Here is a 15429-nt window from a genome sequence, read left to right as displayed (position 1 = left end):
GCCTCCGGAGTAATCTCTCCTCCCTCATCTCCTTCATCCTGCTCTCTTCTTATTCCGGTTCCTCCTCTAGGGTTTCCTTGCCAATGTTACCCCATTCGGCATCAATCTCAGTAAGCGGATACCGAGATTTCTCAAGGGCGAGAAGGTGAAGGATGCCGCTGCCGCATTACTCAACGATGGCGACTCAGCTAGCATTTAAGGAACGAGCACCAGGCCGATGCCGCCGCTGCTGGAGTCCGTTACGAGGTTCCAGCTCTCTTTGCCGTCCTTTTCTTTTACCCCTCTTCTTCGCGATTGTTCTTCTTGTTGTTGTGGTTTAGGGGTGAGTCGAATTTGGATTAGTATCATTTTAGACAATGGTGGTAGAAGTTATACGACAAAATGTAGCAAGAAACACCGCAAGCATCCAATCTAAGTGCTTGATGACACGAGAAATGCGTGTCTAGTTAACGGAACAAAGCCGATTTGCCTCTGCTAGTAACTGTCATCTACTTGTCAATGCCTATTTGTTGGGAAAAATGTGAAGGGAAAATTAAAATGTGTGTCAAGCCTAAACCTAGTAAAGCTTTATGTGTAGCATATGTCAAACATATGCTTGACAACAATGTCATTGGTGAATTCAATTCTTTGGAAAATTTAGTATTGTACTTGTGCATGCTTGTGTTGATATATTGTGTCCCCCACCTCTTTCACATATCACCATTTTGTTCTAGTTCTTTTTGTTATAGTATCATCTCCATGCTAAGCACAATTCTAGTCTTTGAGAAACTTTATGTTTCTAATATTTACTTATTTCCCACACCCTGAGGCTTGTATACATTTATTTATTTATTTTGTACCTTATGTGAACAGATAGTTATCATTTGCTTGCGACTTTCTTAATCATCAATTTCTGTTTCTCACCAATATTAAGAAGCTGAAGTGGCCAACTAAATCTATTGTATCTTCTGTAACTTGTATGATGAGTTCCTTGAAAAAATTGCCCTAATTTTATTTGCTTTCACAAGAATCCAACACTGTTGGTGGGCACATGTATTACCATCCTTAATTTATTTCACAAGGGTTCTTCCATTGTGCTATCATTTTGTTGTTTACAGAAGGATATGAATGGTTAGTTATTGCATGAGAAGATGCTGCATCAGGTAACGTGTATGGTTAAGCTTTGATTCAAAATATATGAATGTTATCTTTTCTAATAACTGGGAGCATGAATCAGACAATTCATCCATATGGGACATGAGACCTGGACCTTCAGCAGCAAGTATCTCTACATTGCAACTCCAATCTAATGAAGAAAGAATATCAATAAAAAATATATAGTTCCTGTCCTCTAACATACACTATATATCAAAATGAGTCGTGATAAAGCTTTTGTATTAACATCTATTTCTCTGTGAACTTTACAAGCTCTGCTAAACAGCAGAAACATATCAACCGTTATTAAAAAAATAATGCTCATACCAAAAGGAAAGCAACAAAATAGTTTTATTGGTTCTTCAACCCTGTAGATATATTTCATTGGTAGTCATTCTCATGGCAGAAAACATGGTGCGTTGCAAATCCTTCCTCGAATTGGCGTGACCTACAGGCAAACAAAGAGTATGCCTGCAACCATGTGGATTGCAGTCTGATAAATGGTGCCTGCTTCAATCCAGGAACTCTTGGAATTGCAACTTCTCCAGCTCTGCCATTGTTGCTGCAGACTGCAGTGATCCTATTAAGCATCAATTGACGTACCAATGCAAATAGCAACACTACTTTTAGTGTTTGGTTCAAAATGTGTGATCTTTGACTGTGATAGACTAATAAGTTTCTTGCTATTAGCAGTTTATGGTGACTGCATCTACTGCTGCAGTGCAACTGGAGGGAACATCCATAATATTGCACATTTACCTATATATAGAATATCAGTCATACCATCTACAGTAAAAAATAAAATAATGAGATGTCATTGTAGCAGCCTGTTGAAATTATCTGCAGGATACTGCTTATCGAGTGTTTTAGGGGGCTTTCTTGATCTTTTCAGCAGCTCATCTGGTTTACTTAATTCTACATATGAATTAAGTTGCATGATAGTATTTTGACTATAATGCTTGAAAAGATTGTATCACATGCTCTAAACTTTTATAGCACCCTGGGCTATTTGTAGAAATGCCTTACCTTTTTTATTAAGTTTGTCAAAGAGTAAATTGTGCTGATAGATAAGTTTGATCAATCAATCTGATTAAAGTTCTCTTGATGTGAAATTTGAGTCTACCTTGAGTCCTTGACCAAATTTATTATCAAATCGATTGAGCTGGATACGAATCTTAAAGGACATGAACAAAAGTCTATATAGATAACAGAAGATCACATGCAATGCTTGCTCAGGGAAGGCAAAAGTCTCTACATGTCATTCTTCTAGTCACAATTATCAGAAATTTCCAAGCATAAGATCTAGGCGATGGCGATTGCTCAAGTATGTTATATTATCTTTAATAGTTTTTGGATATATACATGAATTGATAGACTCATGCAAAAATAGTGTGATCTTTTACTGTGTTTGTCTAATAAAGTACTGTCTTACTATTTTCAGTTTATGGCAAATGCATCTACTACTGAAATGCAACTGGAAGGAACATACGATAATTCTGGTCATTTACCTATATCCGAGTGCAAGTTGCGCCATCTACTGCGTAAAGAATAATGCAATGTCATTGTAATAGTTTGTTGATAATATCTGCAGTGTGCTGCTTATTGAGTGTTTTCTATAGGTTTTTTTAGCTTTTCAGCAGCTCAGCATTATAGTATTTGATCAGCTGATGTCTTGAAATATTTGGTGCCCTTATGAATGCTCTGCAGCTGTAATGCTTAAAAGGATTCAATTATCACATTCTCTCAAAATTTTATCAGGTAATGGCAACTGGGCCTATTTGTACAATTGCCTTGTCTTTTCTGTTAAGTTGATCAAAGAGTAACCTGTGCTCATATATTAGTTTAATCAAGCAGATTCAACTTTTCTTTATTAGGTGAGTTACGAGTCTTCCTCAACTTACTATCGAAACTATATCAGTCTCAAGGGCTTAATACAAAAGTCTATATATAAAAGGTAGAGTTTCCCTTCTCAATTTTACTACTCTTCTACTATAGTTTATAAATTATTCATCAAATTACTACGATCTTTGGAGTAATTCGCTCTCACATTCCTTTTCTAAAATATATTACTATATAAATCTTTGTCTCATAATGTCATTTATTAAGTAATTCACTTTTTAAAATAATAATTTGCCTTACTGTGGCGATTATATGGTAAAAATTATAATAATTTGGAAACTATAGAAGATCGATCAAAACCTCTAAATAGCAAACGAACCACATACAATGCTTCCTCAGCAGACCACATGGAATGCTATTTGTCAATTAACTACTCTTATTCCTAGAAATAAAATTACAAAAAGATCCTTAAGACTTATTTTAATCTAGATTAATTCATGCCTTACCAAATCTATCGTGTATTAGAACCTATTTTGTTTAGAGATTAGTTAATTTAAGTTAAAATTAAGTATACTGACATAGATAGCAGCAGATCACACTCAATGCTTGATCAGAGAAGGCCAAAAGTCTACTAAAGAAATTTAAGTACATTGAATATAATTTAACATATAGCAGATGGTCATTTTTTTCAAGTCACCAACTATGATGATTTTCCAAGCATAAGATTTGGTGACGGTGATTGTTTTGGGTGTATGAGTTGATGTAATCAATTAATGGATAACAAATCTAGATCTATCTTTATCAAATCTTTGAATTAAATCGAGCCAAAAAAAAAAAAGAATTCCAAACCCCATTAATGCCCATAGATATGCTACTCGCTCTTGACCTTTCTTGCTAGTGGCGCAGAAGAATACCTCACCTTTTGATATACTTTGAAGGCAAAAGAGACTTTTATAATAAAGACAAGGAATAATGTGCATTTTAGTTACTAGTCCACTAAAGAGTTTGTTTGTTTTTGAGAAAATTTATATATAACACCCTGCTTTGTAACGCAATAGTAGTTCACACCTTATATTTTTATTATTTATAAATTGAGCTATATAATTTAGCGAAAATATCCCGAGTTAAATTTGAATTAACGCTCAGAATATTTCGTTAAGTATAGATATTTTCATTTTCAAAATAACTAAAATATCTTTGGTATAATATAATTAAGGGTATTTTTATAATTTTTTAGTATGATTAATTTAACTCAGAGATTTGATTAAGTTTAACTAACTGATTCGTTAAATCATAGAACTTAATTTACATGAATGATAGAGTGTTGTATGTAAATTTAGTCTATATTTAATGCATTCGATTTTCTCCATAAACATTAGCGTTAATAATTAACAAATTTCCTGTCAAAGTTTATTAAGAGAATTGATTAATTTGTTTATAAAGAGATTTTACTTTTTTATTTCAAGTTATCAAAAAAAATAATAATTAGTTTGTAGACGGAACGAATTACAATTACGTTGTGTAACCATGTTTCTAGAAGTTTTGATTTGAAAGATATAACTACCGCATAGGATATATTAATATATTAGCACTATGCTTCAAGTTGATATATTTAATAAAATTTTAAATATTCATTAGTTTCTTTCCTTTAATATTACGTCATAATCTCTCCGATTAAAATTATATTTTATATTTATATACCAATTTTTTTAAAAAAATATTAATCATATTTAATATATCATATAAAAATCCTATAGACTCTTTTGTCTGCTGTGTACTCTTGTATATAGACTAATTGGTTGTGATCAAAAGAAAAGAAAAGAAAAGAAAAGAAAGGAAATTAATTTTAATTTCGTGTTGGTCGTCTGTCTATAAAGTAAGTATCGAGAGTTGAGAGTCTCTCCAGCATCACTCCATAGGAGAAAAAGAGATGGAAGGAGATGATGATGTGGAGATGAGGGAGTGGTGCCATGCGCTTCCCAAGATTGAGCTCCACGCGCATCTCAATGGCTCCATCCGAGACTCCACCCTTTTGTGAGCTTTCCTCTCTTTCTCGTACATCTTGATATGACCTCGAGATCTCTAATATCGGGTTATATTTTTAAGACTCGAAGCTCATATACTTGGGATTGTAAGTGGACCCGTTTGTTTGCGCTTCTTCTTTTTTTCCCCATTTTATTTTGGTTTATTCCTCTTGGGATGGGGGATTAGAAATGAGAAATCTATTGCGGAACCATCTGCAAGTTCTCATCTTTTATTATTATTATTATTATTAAGATATTTTCTATTTCTTGTAGTTGGGCATCATGATAGTTGGCTTTAGTCCTACCTGTTTCTAAATTCTAAGTAGCAGAGAAGCAATTAGGAAGAAGAGACATAGATATAGAGTTGGGTTAAAAGTTGTCCCATTTGGGTACAACTAGGTAATATACATGTTAAGAAGAAGAACAATTTGGAGAGTTGAAGGAAATGGAGGCAGTCAGCTTGAGGCAAGAATCCCGACTTATGAATTGGACGGAAGAAATAAAGTTCCTTAAATTAAGATAATGGTATTGTACAATTAGACTAATCTTTTGCAACTACTCTTTCCAGCATGATCTTTAGGACCAAAAGAATTTATTAGATGAACAAAGACCGAATTCGTCAGATTTTTGTGGCTTATTTGGAAGTCCTATTGGTTCGAGTTGGATTAGATTAGAATAGATATTATAAATCTGTTCAACATAATTGTATGAAAAACAACCCTCTTAAATTACTAGACTGATTCTTACTAGAACAATCTTTTCCCCTTCCAGACTTGATGAGCTGCTAATGTTTGATTGGCATCTCCTGTTACATGAATGGCACTAATAGTTATCATTTGCTTTTCCATCTATATTGGTTTTGTTGCTTTTCCATATTGAAGATCATCTCTGTCATTCTACTTCTCACTTTTTAAGAAAATTTTACTTGCTTGTTCGAATAATATTAGAAACTTGAAATTGTCAATTACTGATAAAAGATAGTAAACGTTAAATGTCCAAAAGTTATTTGCTTTGACTGTTGACAGTACTGAAGTTGGATTTAAAGTGTAGCTAATGTCCTTAGAAGGTAAGGATTCTGACATTCATACTGCAAATAAATTCCTCTTGTTAAATGTCCAAAAGTTTTTTTTTCTTTAGCTGTTACCTGAACTTTCTTTTTCTGTTGTTGATCTTCTTCTTTAGAGAACTTGCAAAAAGGCTGGGAGAAAAGGGTGTCATTGTTTTTGAAGACGTAGAACATATAATCATGAAATGTAAGTAGAAGGCATCTTATGTACTCTGATAATACTGTGATATTCCTTGCCTTCATAGTAAGTAGGCTTAATTTTGATAATAAAAGTACAAGATTTTCGGGCCTGTGGTAGCCAAATTAGTTTGAATAAAGTATTCATATTGTCTTTTGGACTTTATGCAGATGGTAGATCTTTGCCGGAGTGCTTCCAGCTTTTTGATTTGTTTCACATACTCGCAACTGACCATGAAACTGTGACCAGAATCACTAAGGAAGTATGTCCATATCACATCTCTTGCAAGATTTCTAGTACTTGACTAAATTTTCATTCAACTTTAATCAGGTTATTGAAGATTTTGCAGCTGAGAATGTTGTTTATCTGGAATTAAGGACAACTCCGAAGGTATTGTATGTGCATCTTTTCCTTCTCTGATTGTTCTTTCCTTTGGTAATGACTAAAACTCACACATGACTGATGCTGATTTTGTAATCTTAACAGAAAAATGAAGCTAAAGGGATGACTAAGCGCTCTTACATGAAAGCAGTTATTGATGGCTTAAGGGCTGTTGAAACTGTTGATGTAGTGCTTTTTGACTCAAGCAATGAGAATGGTTCAGAATCTACTATCATAAATGGTACATCCGCTGAAATGAAGAGGAGAAAGATATATATGGGCCTTCTTTTAAGTATTGACCGCCGTGAGACTACTACAGCAGCAGTTGAAACAGTATGTTAGGGAAGCTCTTTTCGCTTAGATATAGTTTTTGGTCATAACAGCTGCACCATTGCTTAACTGATGACTTTAAATGTATGGTATAGGTTGATTTGGCAGTGGAAATGAAGGATTTGGGGGTGGTTGGTATTGACCTTTCTGGCAATCCTGTTATTGGTGAATGGTAAAGTAAAATGTCTCACATCTGAATGGAATAAACCTGCATGTCTAATGTTAAAAGTCAATATACTTTTTTTAGTTTGTGTTTTATTGTTATGTAGGCAGACCTACCTGCCAGCTCTAAAGCATGCCAAAGAAGTAGGGCTCCCTATTACTCTTCACTGTGGAGAGGTCTGTCAAGAGCTTTGAGTAGATACAGATTTCGTTAAATGATACAGTTTTTTTTCTTGCTTACCCTGTTTCACATGAACAAAACTAAGGCTGTGGAGGACCTTTATTGGTGTTCTACAATTTTAATTGACCAACTATTTTTTATCGTCAAAACTTAGTACATGTAGGTACCTAATAAGAAAGAGATCCAAGCTATGTTGGACTTCTGTCCTCAGAGGATGGGCCATGTCTGTTACCTCGAAGAAGAAGAGTGGAAAACGCTCAAGTCACTAAAGATTCCTGTAATGTTATATGTATTTCCTAAGTTATTCTGAATGTCTGTCAGTAATAATTCTACTCATTCTTCTGAAGTCTTAACCTTCTGCAGGTTGAGATATGTCTGACTTCCAATGTGAGAACAGAAAGAGTTCCTTCTGTAGAGTACCATCATTTTGGTTTGTTTTTTCATGCCCTGTATAAATAAATGTGTTAAGCAGTTAAGCCTTACATTCATCTGTTTAACATCTCTCCATCTTATACTGTATATACAGTTGATCTATACAATGCAAAGCATCCACTGGCCCTGTGCACTGATGATCCTGGTTTGTTCTCGACAAGCCTATCCAACGAGTACTTCCTTGTTGCCTCGGCATTTGGTAAGCATCTTCTTCATCTATTTAGGAGTGATAGACATAAAATTTCACTTGTTCATATCTCCGTCTCTTTCCCTTGTACAAATAGGGCTCAGCAAGGGTGAAATGCTTCAAATTTCTCAGAAGGCTGTCGAATATATTTTTGCCGACAGTGAGATGAAGAAGAGTCTGATGAAAGTCTTTGAGGATGCTCAGAGAAAACTAGTGCTATAGAACTTTATGTGATGCATCCCAAGTATCTTAAAAAAAAATACCTAAAAGTTTCCCAGACTGCTACTAGAATCTGCTTCACAGGATCATTATCTGATCCTCAGTGCCTTTTTAAGCTGCAATGAATCTTTAGCATATCTTGAGAACCTGATTGAAACAAAGATTCAAATGCTTGCAAGATTAAGACTGTTATGCATATATATTCCCTTATGATAGTTTCTTGTTTTGTGGTCATCCACTTCTCGTACTGTAAATGAGTTGCAGTTCTGTTAATAGGACAGAAACTTGAATATCTGGATGATCAACTAGCACTTGTTTGTCATGAGTCTATAGGATAAACAAGAGATGAGAATGAAATCCAGCCATTCTCCATGAAAAATGCTTGGAACTTTTATCACGGCTTTACGATTCAAGAACTAGAAGTAATCTAAACAAAATTCAAAATTATGGGTGTCAGCAGAAATGCATTTCTTGTAATGGCTAAGTTGATGACTGTTACAGGCTTGCCAGAGTTTGATCTTTCATCAAGAGATAATTATCAAGTGAGTAGCAAACCCTAATTATTGAACACAGTAAACATTCAATGCGTTCAACAATACAAGGCCACCTCCAAGAGGCTTTACAAATAAAGCCAGCCATCTATCAGAAAGAGAGTCTTTATCAACCACATACAGCTATCACATTAGTCTAAGTAACTGCGATTTCAAAGAGCTTAACTACTAAGAATATCGCATCGCCTCGGATTTCATACTTGAACTCGTCCATGCATACAGAATACTAGCCAGCCAATTACATGGTACAGCACAAGTTTTGTGGTCTTATAACAGACAGAAAAGGACTTATGCAGGATAGAGTGAACAGCTTCTTCCTTCAATAGATCAGTAGTTGCCCTTTTACATGCAAAGTGGGCATTTAACTCTTCTCAGAGTTGCTCTCCAACTCTTTCCTCAGCTGCAGAGAGAAATCATCATTAACATCATCGTCATCCCAGTCATCCTCCCACTGCTGGATAACTTCTTGACCTTCTTCTTTGTCATCCCATTCTGCAAGATAAATGATAACCCAAGTGCAAAGAATTAGCTAATTAGGGTATATTGCCCATCAACATAGTTAAAAGATGAAATGCCTGGTGAATTTGCTCATAGAAACTTGAACAATCTTTATAACAGAGGGCACCCAAAGGATCAACTAGAATGCATAACAATAGCAAGCAAGAGTATGTGACTATAGATCACATAAAGTGGAATGTAACACAAAAATAACCTGCCGGTAGCAGCTGCCGGATATAGAACCGCATATGATAATACCTAATGCTCACAAGATCTGTAGAAAAGGATTGAACAGGCCAATAGGAGAACAGGCAGCACCAAGAAAAAAGAGTTTCAAACCATATACAAGGCTTATGGAGATCACCAACAAAAGCTTTGGCTGATAAAAGAATCCAACTGGAAAAGGAACTGCATACATGCAAGCAATAGACGAATGTTTGGTTGAGAGTAAATGGGATTAATTCTTCCAATCTCCTTAATTTAGCCCTAGGCATCAGTCTTAATGGCCTCACCAGTTAAGGTGGTACAACTGCAAACTTGTTGATTTCCCCTTAAAAAGGAAATATAACTCGAATGTTTCAGAAAAGATCATCAACGATGCATACTCCTCCTCCTTGCAATCAATTCATCTACAACAACATTTGGTGATCAATCGCAAATTTCTATATTTCTCCCAAACTGAGCTACGAATCAAACAGTGTGCTAGAAGAACGACCTAATCAAACAACTTAGATAACCAAACCATGCCATCAAACATCAAAAGATCTAACAAACGAACCACCTAAAATGCGAAAATTTCCGAGAAGAATTACCTCGATCGATCTCAAACTCCTCGAACTCGTCGTCGTCCTCGAATAGGTCGATCTTGGCGTCCTCAGTCGCCGCGGGCTTCCTCTCTGTCGCCATCTGAGCAGAGGAAAGTACGCCTGGAATCAAATCAAGTAGAAACAGCCGATCGATCGCTTCAATCTCTAGATGCTTCTGAATCCTACCTTTCGAGAAACCCCTAAATACAGATCACAGATCGATCGATTCTATATGGGCCAGGCCATGGCCCAATCCCATTAATTTAAACCCCAAAATTAAACCGACAAGGGTTAAAGTATAATAGACGTGTTCTTACTTCCTGGGCACGTCTAGAAATGGATTCAATAATGGGAGTTCTTCTGCGGAGGAATTAATTTAGATAATCAAGTAGGACTAGTCCGCCCATTAAAGTTTCAAATCGGCGCGGGATTTCGATGGAAGCGCGTGGGGACCACATGAATGAGTGGATTTAAGGTAAGTTTCGTGCCTGATTAGCTACCGCGTCCAAATATTGCGAACGACTTCCATATAATTATACTATTTACAATTATCGCCCGTTTATTATTGTTTTTTTTATCGTTAGTTCTTAAACATTGCAATAGGATTGATTGGAGTACCATTTCCGTCCGACCGTACTAGTATCCAACACGATATAAATTAGAAATTAAAAGTAAAATGCATATTAATGTACTAGTCGGTAGTAGTAGGGGTAAGCAAACCGTTACAATTTGGTTTTTGAATTTTTTTTATATTTGATTTCGTCCTATCTCCTTATCGCTAAGTTTAAAACTTTATGAAAATAGTGATATTAAAAAATAGATTATATACTTTTGTATAATCTTCTATCTATCGATTTAATTAGTTAGTGGTCTAGTTTATATATATTATCATTCATGAATCCGAAAGCTAGATCTAGGTTAGATAAATGCCCAACTCTCCTTAGATATAGAGGCACTTAGGTTACACAAAGCTTTTAGCTACTTAGTCTAAGTTTCAAACTATATGCGTCGTCGAACAATTGCTTCGAATCAAACATCGTTGCGATTTGTTCCAAGCTAGCCGCACTGTCGAGCCGCCAACCAAATCGAGCTAAGCCACCAGACAATTTCTCCACAATAATATTGTTTGGGTTTGGAGTCGAACCCATAACCAAATTAATAATAGGGAAGATACCTGCCAACTCAACTATTAAAGTTGGGTTGGTATTGTCGGGTCTATATACCGTTCGAGCTCTTAAATTATTTTTTTTAAAAAAAATACTTATAATAGTAGCAAGGGTAAAAGAGTAAATATATCTGCATTGAGTAGTGCTCACGTTTGAATCCAGCGGAGAGCAGCCCACCGAGGGTGAGGGTGGGGGGAATGGGAATGTTAGCAAATTCTCAATTAAAAAATTCAAACAACGTGCTTTGGAGTCTTTCAATTCCCTCTCGCCATTAACAGCCAACAGCTAATCAACAATACCAAATCCTTCGTATAAAACAAATCAAAGGAAGAAGCGAACATCCCCCCTCCCGCCCCAAACCAACCCAACCCCACTTTTTCTCCAGCTAATAAGTCGAAGAGGATAGTGCTTCCGCTGCTAGCCAATCAGGAGATGCAAAGCACTGCGGTTGTACAGGGTTCCTGCACCCCGATTCTGGATGCGATCGGTGGGTGCCGCAAAGCCAGGCCGTAGAATTGTTAATTTGTTATGCCTCAAAATTCTCAGACGAAACTTCTTCGAAGCTCACCTCCCACTTCTCCCACACTTCCTTTTTAAACTCGCCTCTGCCTCACCTTCCTCTCTCCTTCATCTCTCTCACCAAACCCCTCAAGCTCTCAGACCTTTCTCTCTCCTCCCCTCTCCTCTCCTCTATAATCTCTCTAGAATGAAGCTCTCCGTCTCTTCCTTCTTCGTCTCCTCGAAGAAGAAGAAGAGCCGCTCGATCTCCCGAAGCGCCACCTCGTCCTTCGCTTCCGCCGCCTCGTCATCCTCCTCCTCCTCCGATGATTCCGTCTCCTCCTGCCCCCGATCGACTCCCGACTCCGTCCTCCCCAAATCCGCCGCGGCCGCCGGACCCGGCGTGCTCAAGATCTCGAGGAGGGAGATGGAGGCGGTGCTCCGGCGGATCGGGACGGATCCACCGACGGAGGAGGAGGTGGTGGCAATGATGGCGGCGGCTGAGGCCGACCTCTCTGGCGGCGTCGGCGCGGATGAGGACGAGCTCCGGGAAGCGTTCGCCGTCTTCGACGCCGACGGAGACGGGAAGATCTCGGCGGAGGAGTTGTTTAGGGTTTTCGTTGCGCTGGGAGACGAGGGGTGTAGTTTGGAAGATTGCCGCCGTATGATCGGTGGCGTCGACGGAGACGGTGATGGGTTCGTTGGTTTTGAGGACTTCGCTCGCATGATGACGGCCAGCGGTGTTGATTGGTGATCCCTCCGAAGGACCAGATGAAATCAAACGTGGGATATTAAACGGACGGCCGTGATGGATGGTCTCGTAATTTTAAGAACGCGGGAGGCGAACAATCGATTTTGTAATGGATATCAAGTGTCTATGGGTAGATGAACAATTGATTTGTTAATTGGCAATTGCAAGAAAGTTGTTGGTTTTATGAATCAAAGTATATATGCCTTTCCTCCGAGAATTTAGCTCTTTATCTTACTTTAACCACTAATTTGATATTATTTGATGGCACAATTGCTCATACATCCATAAACCCAACAATGATTACTTTGTGAGACCATCCAAAGGCATATCATTAAGATCCGTGCTTATACTGTCACGTTTATAGGATGGAGATAGAACCTAGATGGAGATAGAAACCTTTGCTGATTTGACTTAGATATCATTTTGCTCAGTAATATTAAAATTTACAATTACTTTCTTTGTTGAACTTTTCGTAAGTTAGAACTCCCGTGCCAAACACGTAAATAATTTTTTATTTTTAAATAGATAAGATTATCTTAATAAATTTTAGATAATTTTGTCTCTATCTCTTTTCCTACGATGACTAGGAAAACCTTTAAAATTTTCTTTCCCAATTCAACTTTTTCTAACCTCCAATAAATTTTTCCATCCTAACTCTCTTTTATCTTCCTCACGAACAACATCAAAAGAAAGAAAAGAAAAAGAGTTTTTATGACTTCTAAGCGGCCGTAACTTTTCAAAAATTTAAAATATATATACGTTTTTATAATATAATAAAATAAAGTGATATCGTGTCAAAAATATATAAAGATAAGTTATAATTAAACTCTATTTTTATTTAAATAATATTTTAAAAAATATTTATGCTAGCTTAATGCCGTTTCCACAGGGATTCTAAATGAACTGAGCTCATTATAATCGGCCGTTTTAGTCAGTTCCTTTTGAACGGGTTTATAATGATAGATTTATAGTTACACCAGCCGTATTCCGGTGGGTGGATCAACCGATCAAACCAACTCCCAGTCTCCAGTCCAAGATCTGGCAGTCGATGCTTGGACATGTGGCCCATCGTCAAATCTAACTCGGGTCCAGTGTGTTCCCAAATAAGGCAAGAGAAATTGATCGTCTCGATTAACCTTGTTCGAAATCTTCTGTTGGATCCGTGCAATTCATTGTGGACACGTATCGTAGCATTCATCCCCATATCTGAATGACATTTAAAATAACCGTTGGTTTCCTCCCATCTCACGGACTAATTGTACTCTTCTTTCGGCAAAAGCAAGCCAACTGTGTTACCTTCACGCTTCCGACGTGACCACTCGTACTATCATCTGCAGCACTGATTCAGGAACTCGGGGTGGCAGCCAATTATTCCTCGCCAAGTATCGTAACTGAATCGGCCTACTATAATTTCCTGCAATCAGGACTGCGGACGATCCACCGCAACTTTTGTCTAAAGTTTTCTATTATTAAGACCCTCTAATTATTCACATATTATTTTTGCTAAAAATAATACACCTTGGAGTTTGGCCCCCGTGAATTCCCCTTTGATCACGCAACGCGTGTGGGCCCGTCCACCTTCTTTGGAGCGGAAGAATGCGGTCACCGCCGCTCTACTCCGTTTCTAATTCCTACCCATATCACCGACTACTAGTAGCGCAGGCGGTATCCGTACCACTTACTATCTTCACCTCCACCGACTCAGTCCCCCCCCCTCTCCTCTCGAAATTATCTCGAAATCTCCTCAACCACCTATAAATTCTACCTCAATTCTCGCTGTTATCCCAAACAAACAAAGTACCGAGAATTAGCATCGCCTACTCCGATCCATGGGAAAGATCCGTTCCCTCTTCCGGCGCCGGAGCCAATCGAAGCCATCGCCGACGAGCTCTCCGCCGCCGGAGACTGTTGTCTCCTCGCAGGATTCGGAGGAGGAGATGGAGCGAGTGTTTAATAAGTTCGATTCCAACGGCGACGGCCGGATCTCGAGATCGGAGCTGTCGGCGATCTTCGAGAGCTTGGGGAAGCCGGCGACGGAGGAGGAGGTGGAGAGGATGATGAGGGAGGCGGACGCCGACGGCGACGGGTTCATCAGCCTCGAGGAGTTCGCCGACCTCAACGCCGGCGCCGCCGGCGAGAAGGACCTCCGAGACGCCTTCTCCGTCTTCGACCTCGACCGCAACGGTTCAATCTCCGCCGACGAGCTCGCGCGCGTGCTCCGTGGGCTGGGGGAGGGGGCTTCGGTGGCGCAGTGCCGGAGGATGATCGACGGCGTGGATCGAGATGGAGACGGGCTCGTCTCGTTCGAGGAGTTCAAGGTTATGATGGCCAATGGATCCTCCTCGGTTTTCGCTCTCGCAAAGATCGGGTGATCGATCCCTCGCTTTCGCGTCTGCCGGTGCAGCTGGAGTACTTCGCATCATACAAATAAAAAAAAAATTCCTTTTGTTTTCTTTCGCTATTTTTTTTTAAAAAAAAAAACAAAATACTTTGTTATGTTTAACTGCTGTATTATTGTTGTCTACTAATCAAAGGTAATACGTATCTTCTTATAAAAAGTGTATATATTTTGGGGACACTGGACACATTTCTTTCTCCCTAATCCATTTGATGGACATCCCTTTCTCTTTCATTTTTCTAGTCTAATTTTCCTTTAAGCTGAGATTTTCTAATTATTACACAAGTACAATATAGGTGGCGATGACTAACAATTTATTATGCCGCGTTTTTGGTTTCATATTATGTGGCTACAAACAATGACTTGATTTTCTCCTCTTTCATATACTATGTTTTGACATCCGTTTAGAAAACCAATCTTATCCAATGAAAAGAAAATTAAATTTATCAAATAAATTCCATCAGATATACACTTATATTTTTCAAGATACGAACGAATGTTGAGCCACCGCTCAACTACCAACACAAAGTCCTATACCACCTGGTAAGAGGTTGGGTTCACGTAGAGTTTACTTGATTTTGTTTGGTCCAATATAATATATTTTAAAAAAAAAATCTATTTGTAAACA

The 15429-nt window shown here is 38.0% G+C and overlaps 4 protein-coding genes across 5 annotated transcripts; 3 read left to right on the top strand and 1 right to left on the bottom strand.

The window, feature by feature from the left end:
- Window positions 1-4847: 4847 nt before the first annotated feature.
- On the top strand, window positions 4848-8380 carry LOC140765234 (N6-mAMP deaminase). Of its 2 annotated transcripts, none has more exons than XM_073104208.1 (11): window positions 4848-5007; window positions 6180-6250; window positions 6412-6503; window positions 6572-6631; window positions 6728-6955; window positions 7048-7124; window positions 7222-7291; window positions 7459-7572; window positions 7659-7725; window positions 7822-7926; window positions 8012-8380. In XM_073104208.1, exons 1-11 carry the CDS (start codon window positions 4904-4906, stop codon window positions 8134-8136), a joined length of 1113 nt encoding a protein of 370 aa, XP_072960309.1. In that variant the 5' UTR covers window positions 4848-4903; the 3' UTR covers window positions 8137-8380. The 2 variants fall into 2 exon arrangements, with proteins under 2 accessions (XP_072960309.1, XP_072960310.1); XM_073104209.1 differs by lacking the exon at window positions 4848-5007 and adding an exon at window positions 5042-6063.
- Window positions 8381-8773: 393 nt separating this feature from the next.
- On the bottom strand, window positions 8774-10312 carry LOC140765235 (protein DELETION OF SUV3 SUPPRESSOR 1(I)-like). Its single transcript, XM_073104210.1, has 2 exons — window positions 9995-10312; window positions 8774-9176 (listed from the first exon to the last, which is right to left on the bottom strand). The coding sequence occupies exons 1-2, from the start codon at window positions 10086-10088 to the stop codon at window positions 9046-9048; spliced, it is 225 nt and encodes a 74-aa protein (XP_072960311.1). The 5' UTR covers window positions 10089-10312; the 3' UTR covers window positions 8774-9045.
- A 1459-nt stretch (window positions 10313-11771) lies between these two features.
- Window positions 11772-12620, top strand: LOC140765082 (probable calcium-binding protein CML35). Its single transcript, XM_073103996.1, has one exon. The coding sequence runs from the start codon at window positions 11861-11863 to the stop codon at window positions 12404-12406; it is 546 nt and encodes a 181-aa protein (XP_072960097.1). The 5' UTR covers window positions 11772-11860; the 3' UTR covers window positions 12407-12620.
- Window positions 12621-14127: 1507 nt separating this feature from the next.
- LOC140765198 (probable calcium-binding protein CML15) lies at window positions 14128-14962 on the top strand. Its single transcript, XM_073104155.1, has one exon. It carries the CDS (start codon window positions 14233-14235, stop codon window positions 14773-14775), a length of 543 nt encoding a protein of 180 aa, XP_072960256.1. The 5' UTR covers window positions 14128-14232; the 3' UTR covers window positions 14776-14962.
- Window positions 14963-15429: the final 467 nt, after the last annotated feature.

The sequence above is a fragment of the Typha angustifolia genome, chromosome 8, assembly GCF_048772165.1.
Source record: "Typha angustifolia cultivar Huaian chromosome 8, ASM4877216v1, whole genome shotgun sequence".
NCBI classification, from domain to species: Eukaryota; Viridiplantae; Streptophyta; class Magnoliopsida; order Poales; family Typhaceae; genus Typha; species Typha angustifolia.
This window is presented reverse-complemented; position numbering and strand designations above follow the sequence as displayed.

Coding starts and splice junctions, on each gene's coding strand:
- LOC140765234 (XM_073104208.1), top strand. CDS start 4,904: ATGGAAGGAGATGATGATGTGGAGATGAGGGAGTGGTGCCATGCGCTT. Junction 7,726..7,821: donor TGTAGAGTACCATCATTTTG/GTTTGTTTTTTC, acceptor CTGTATATACAG/TTGATCTATACAATGCAAAG. Junction 7,927..8,011: donor CCTTGTTGCCTCGGCATTTG/GTAAGCATCTTC, acceptor TTGTACAAATAG/GGCTCAGCAAGGGTGAAATG.
- LOC140765235 (XM_073104210.1), bottom strand. CDS start 10,088: ATGGCGACAGAGAGGAAGCCCGCGGCGACTGAGGACGCCAAGATCGAC. Junction 9,177..9,994: donor GGAGTTTGAGATCGATCGAG/GTAATTCTTCTC, acceptor TTTATCTTGCAG/AATGGGATGACAAAGAAGAA.
- LOC140765082 (XM_073103996.1), top strand. CDS start 11,861: ATGAAGCTCTCCGTCTCTTCCTTCTTCGTCTCCTCGAAGAAGAAGAAG.
- LOC140765198 (XM_073104155.1), top strand. CDS start 14,233: ATGGGAAAGATCCGTTCCCTCTTCCGGCGCCGGAGCCAATCGAAGCCA.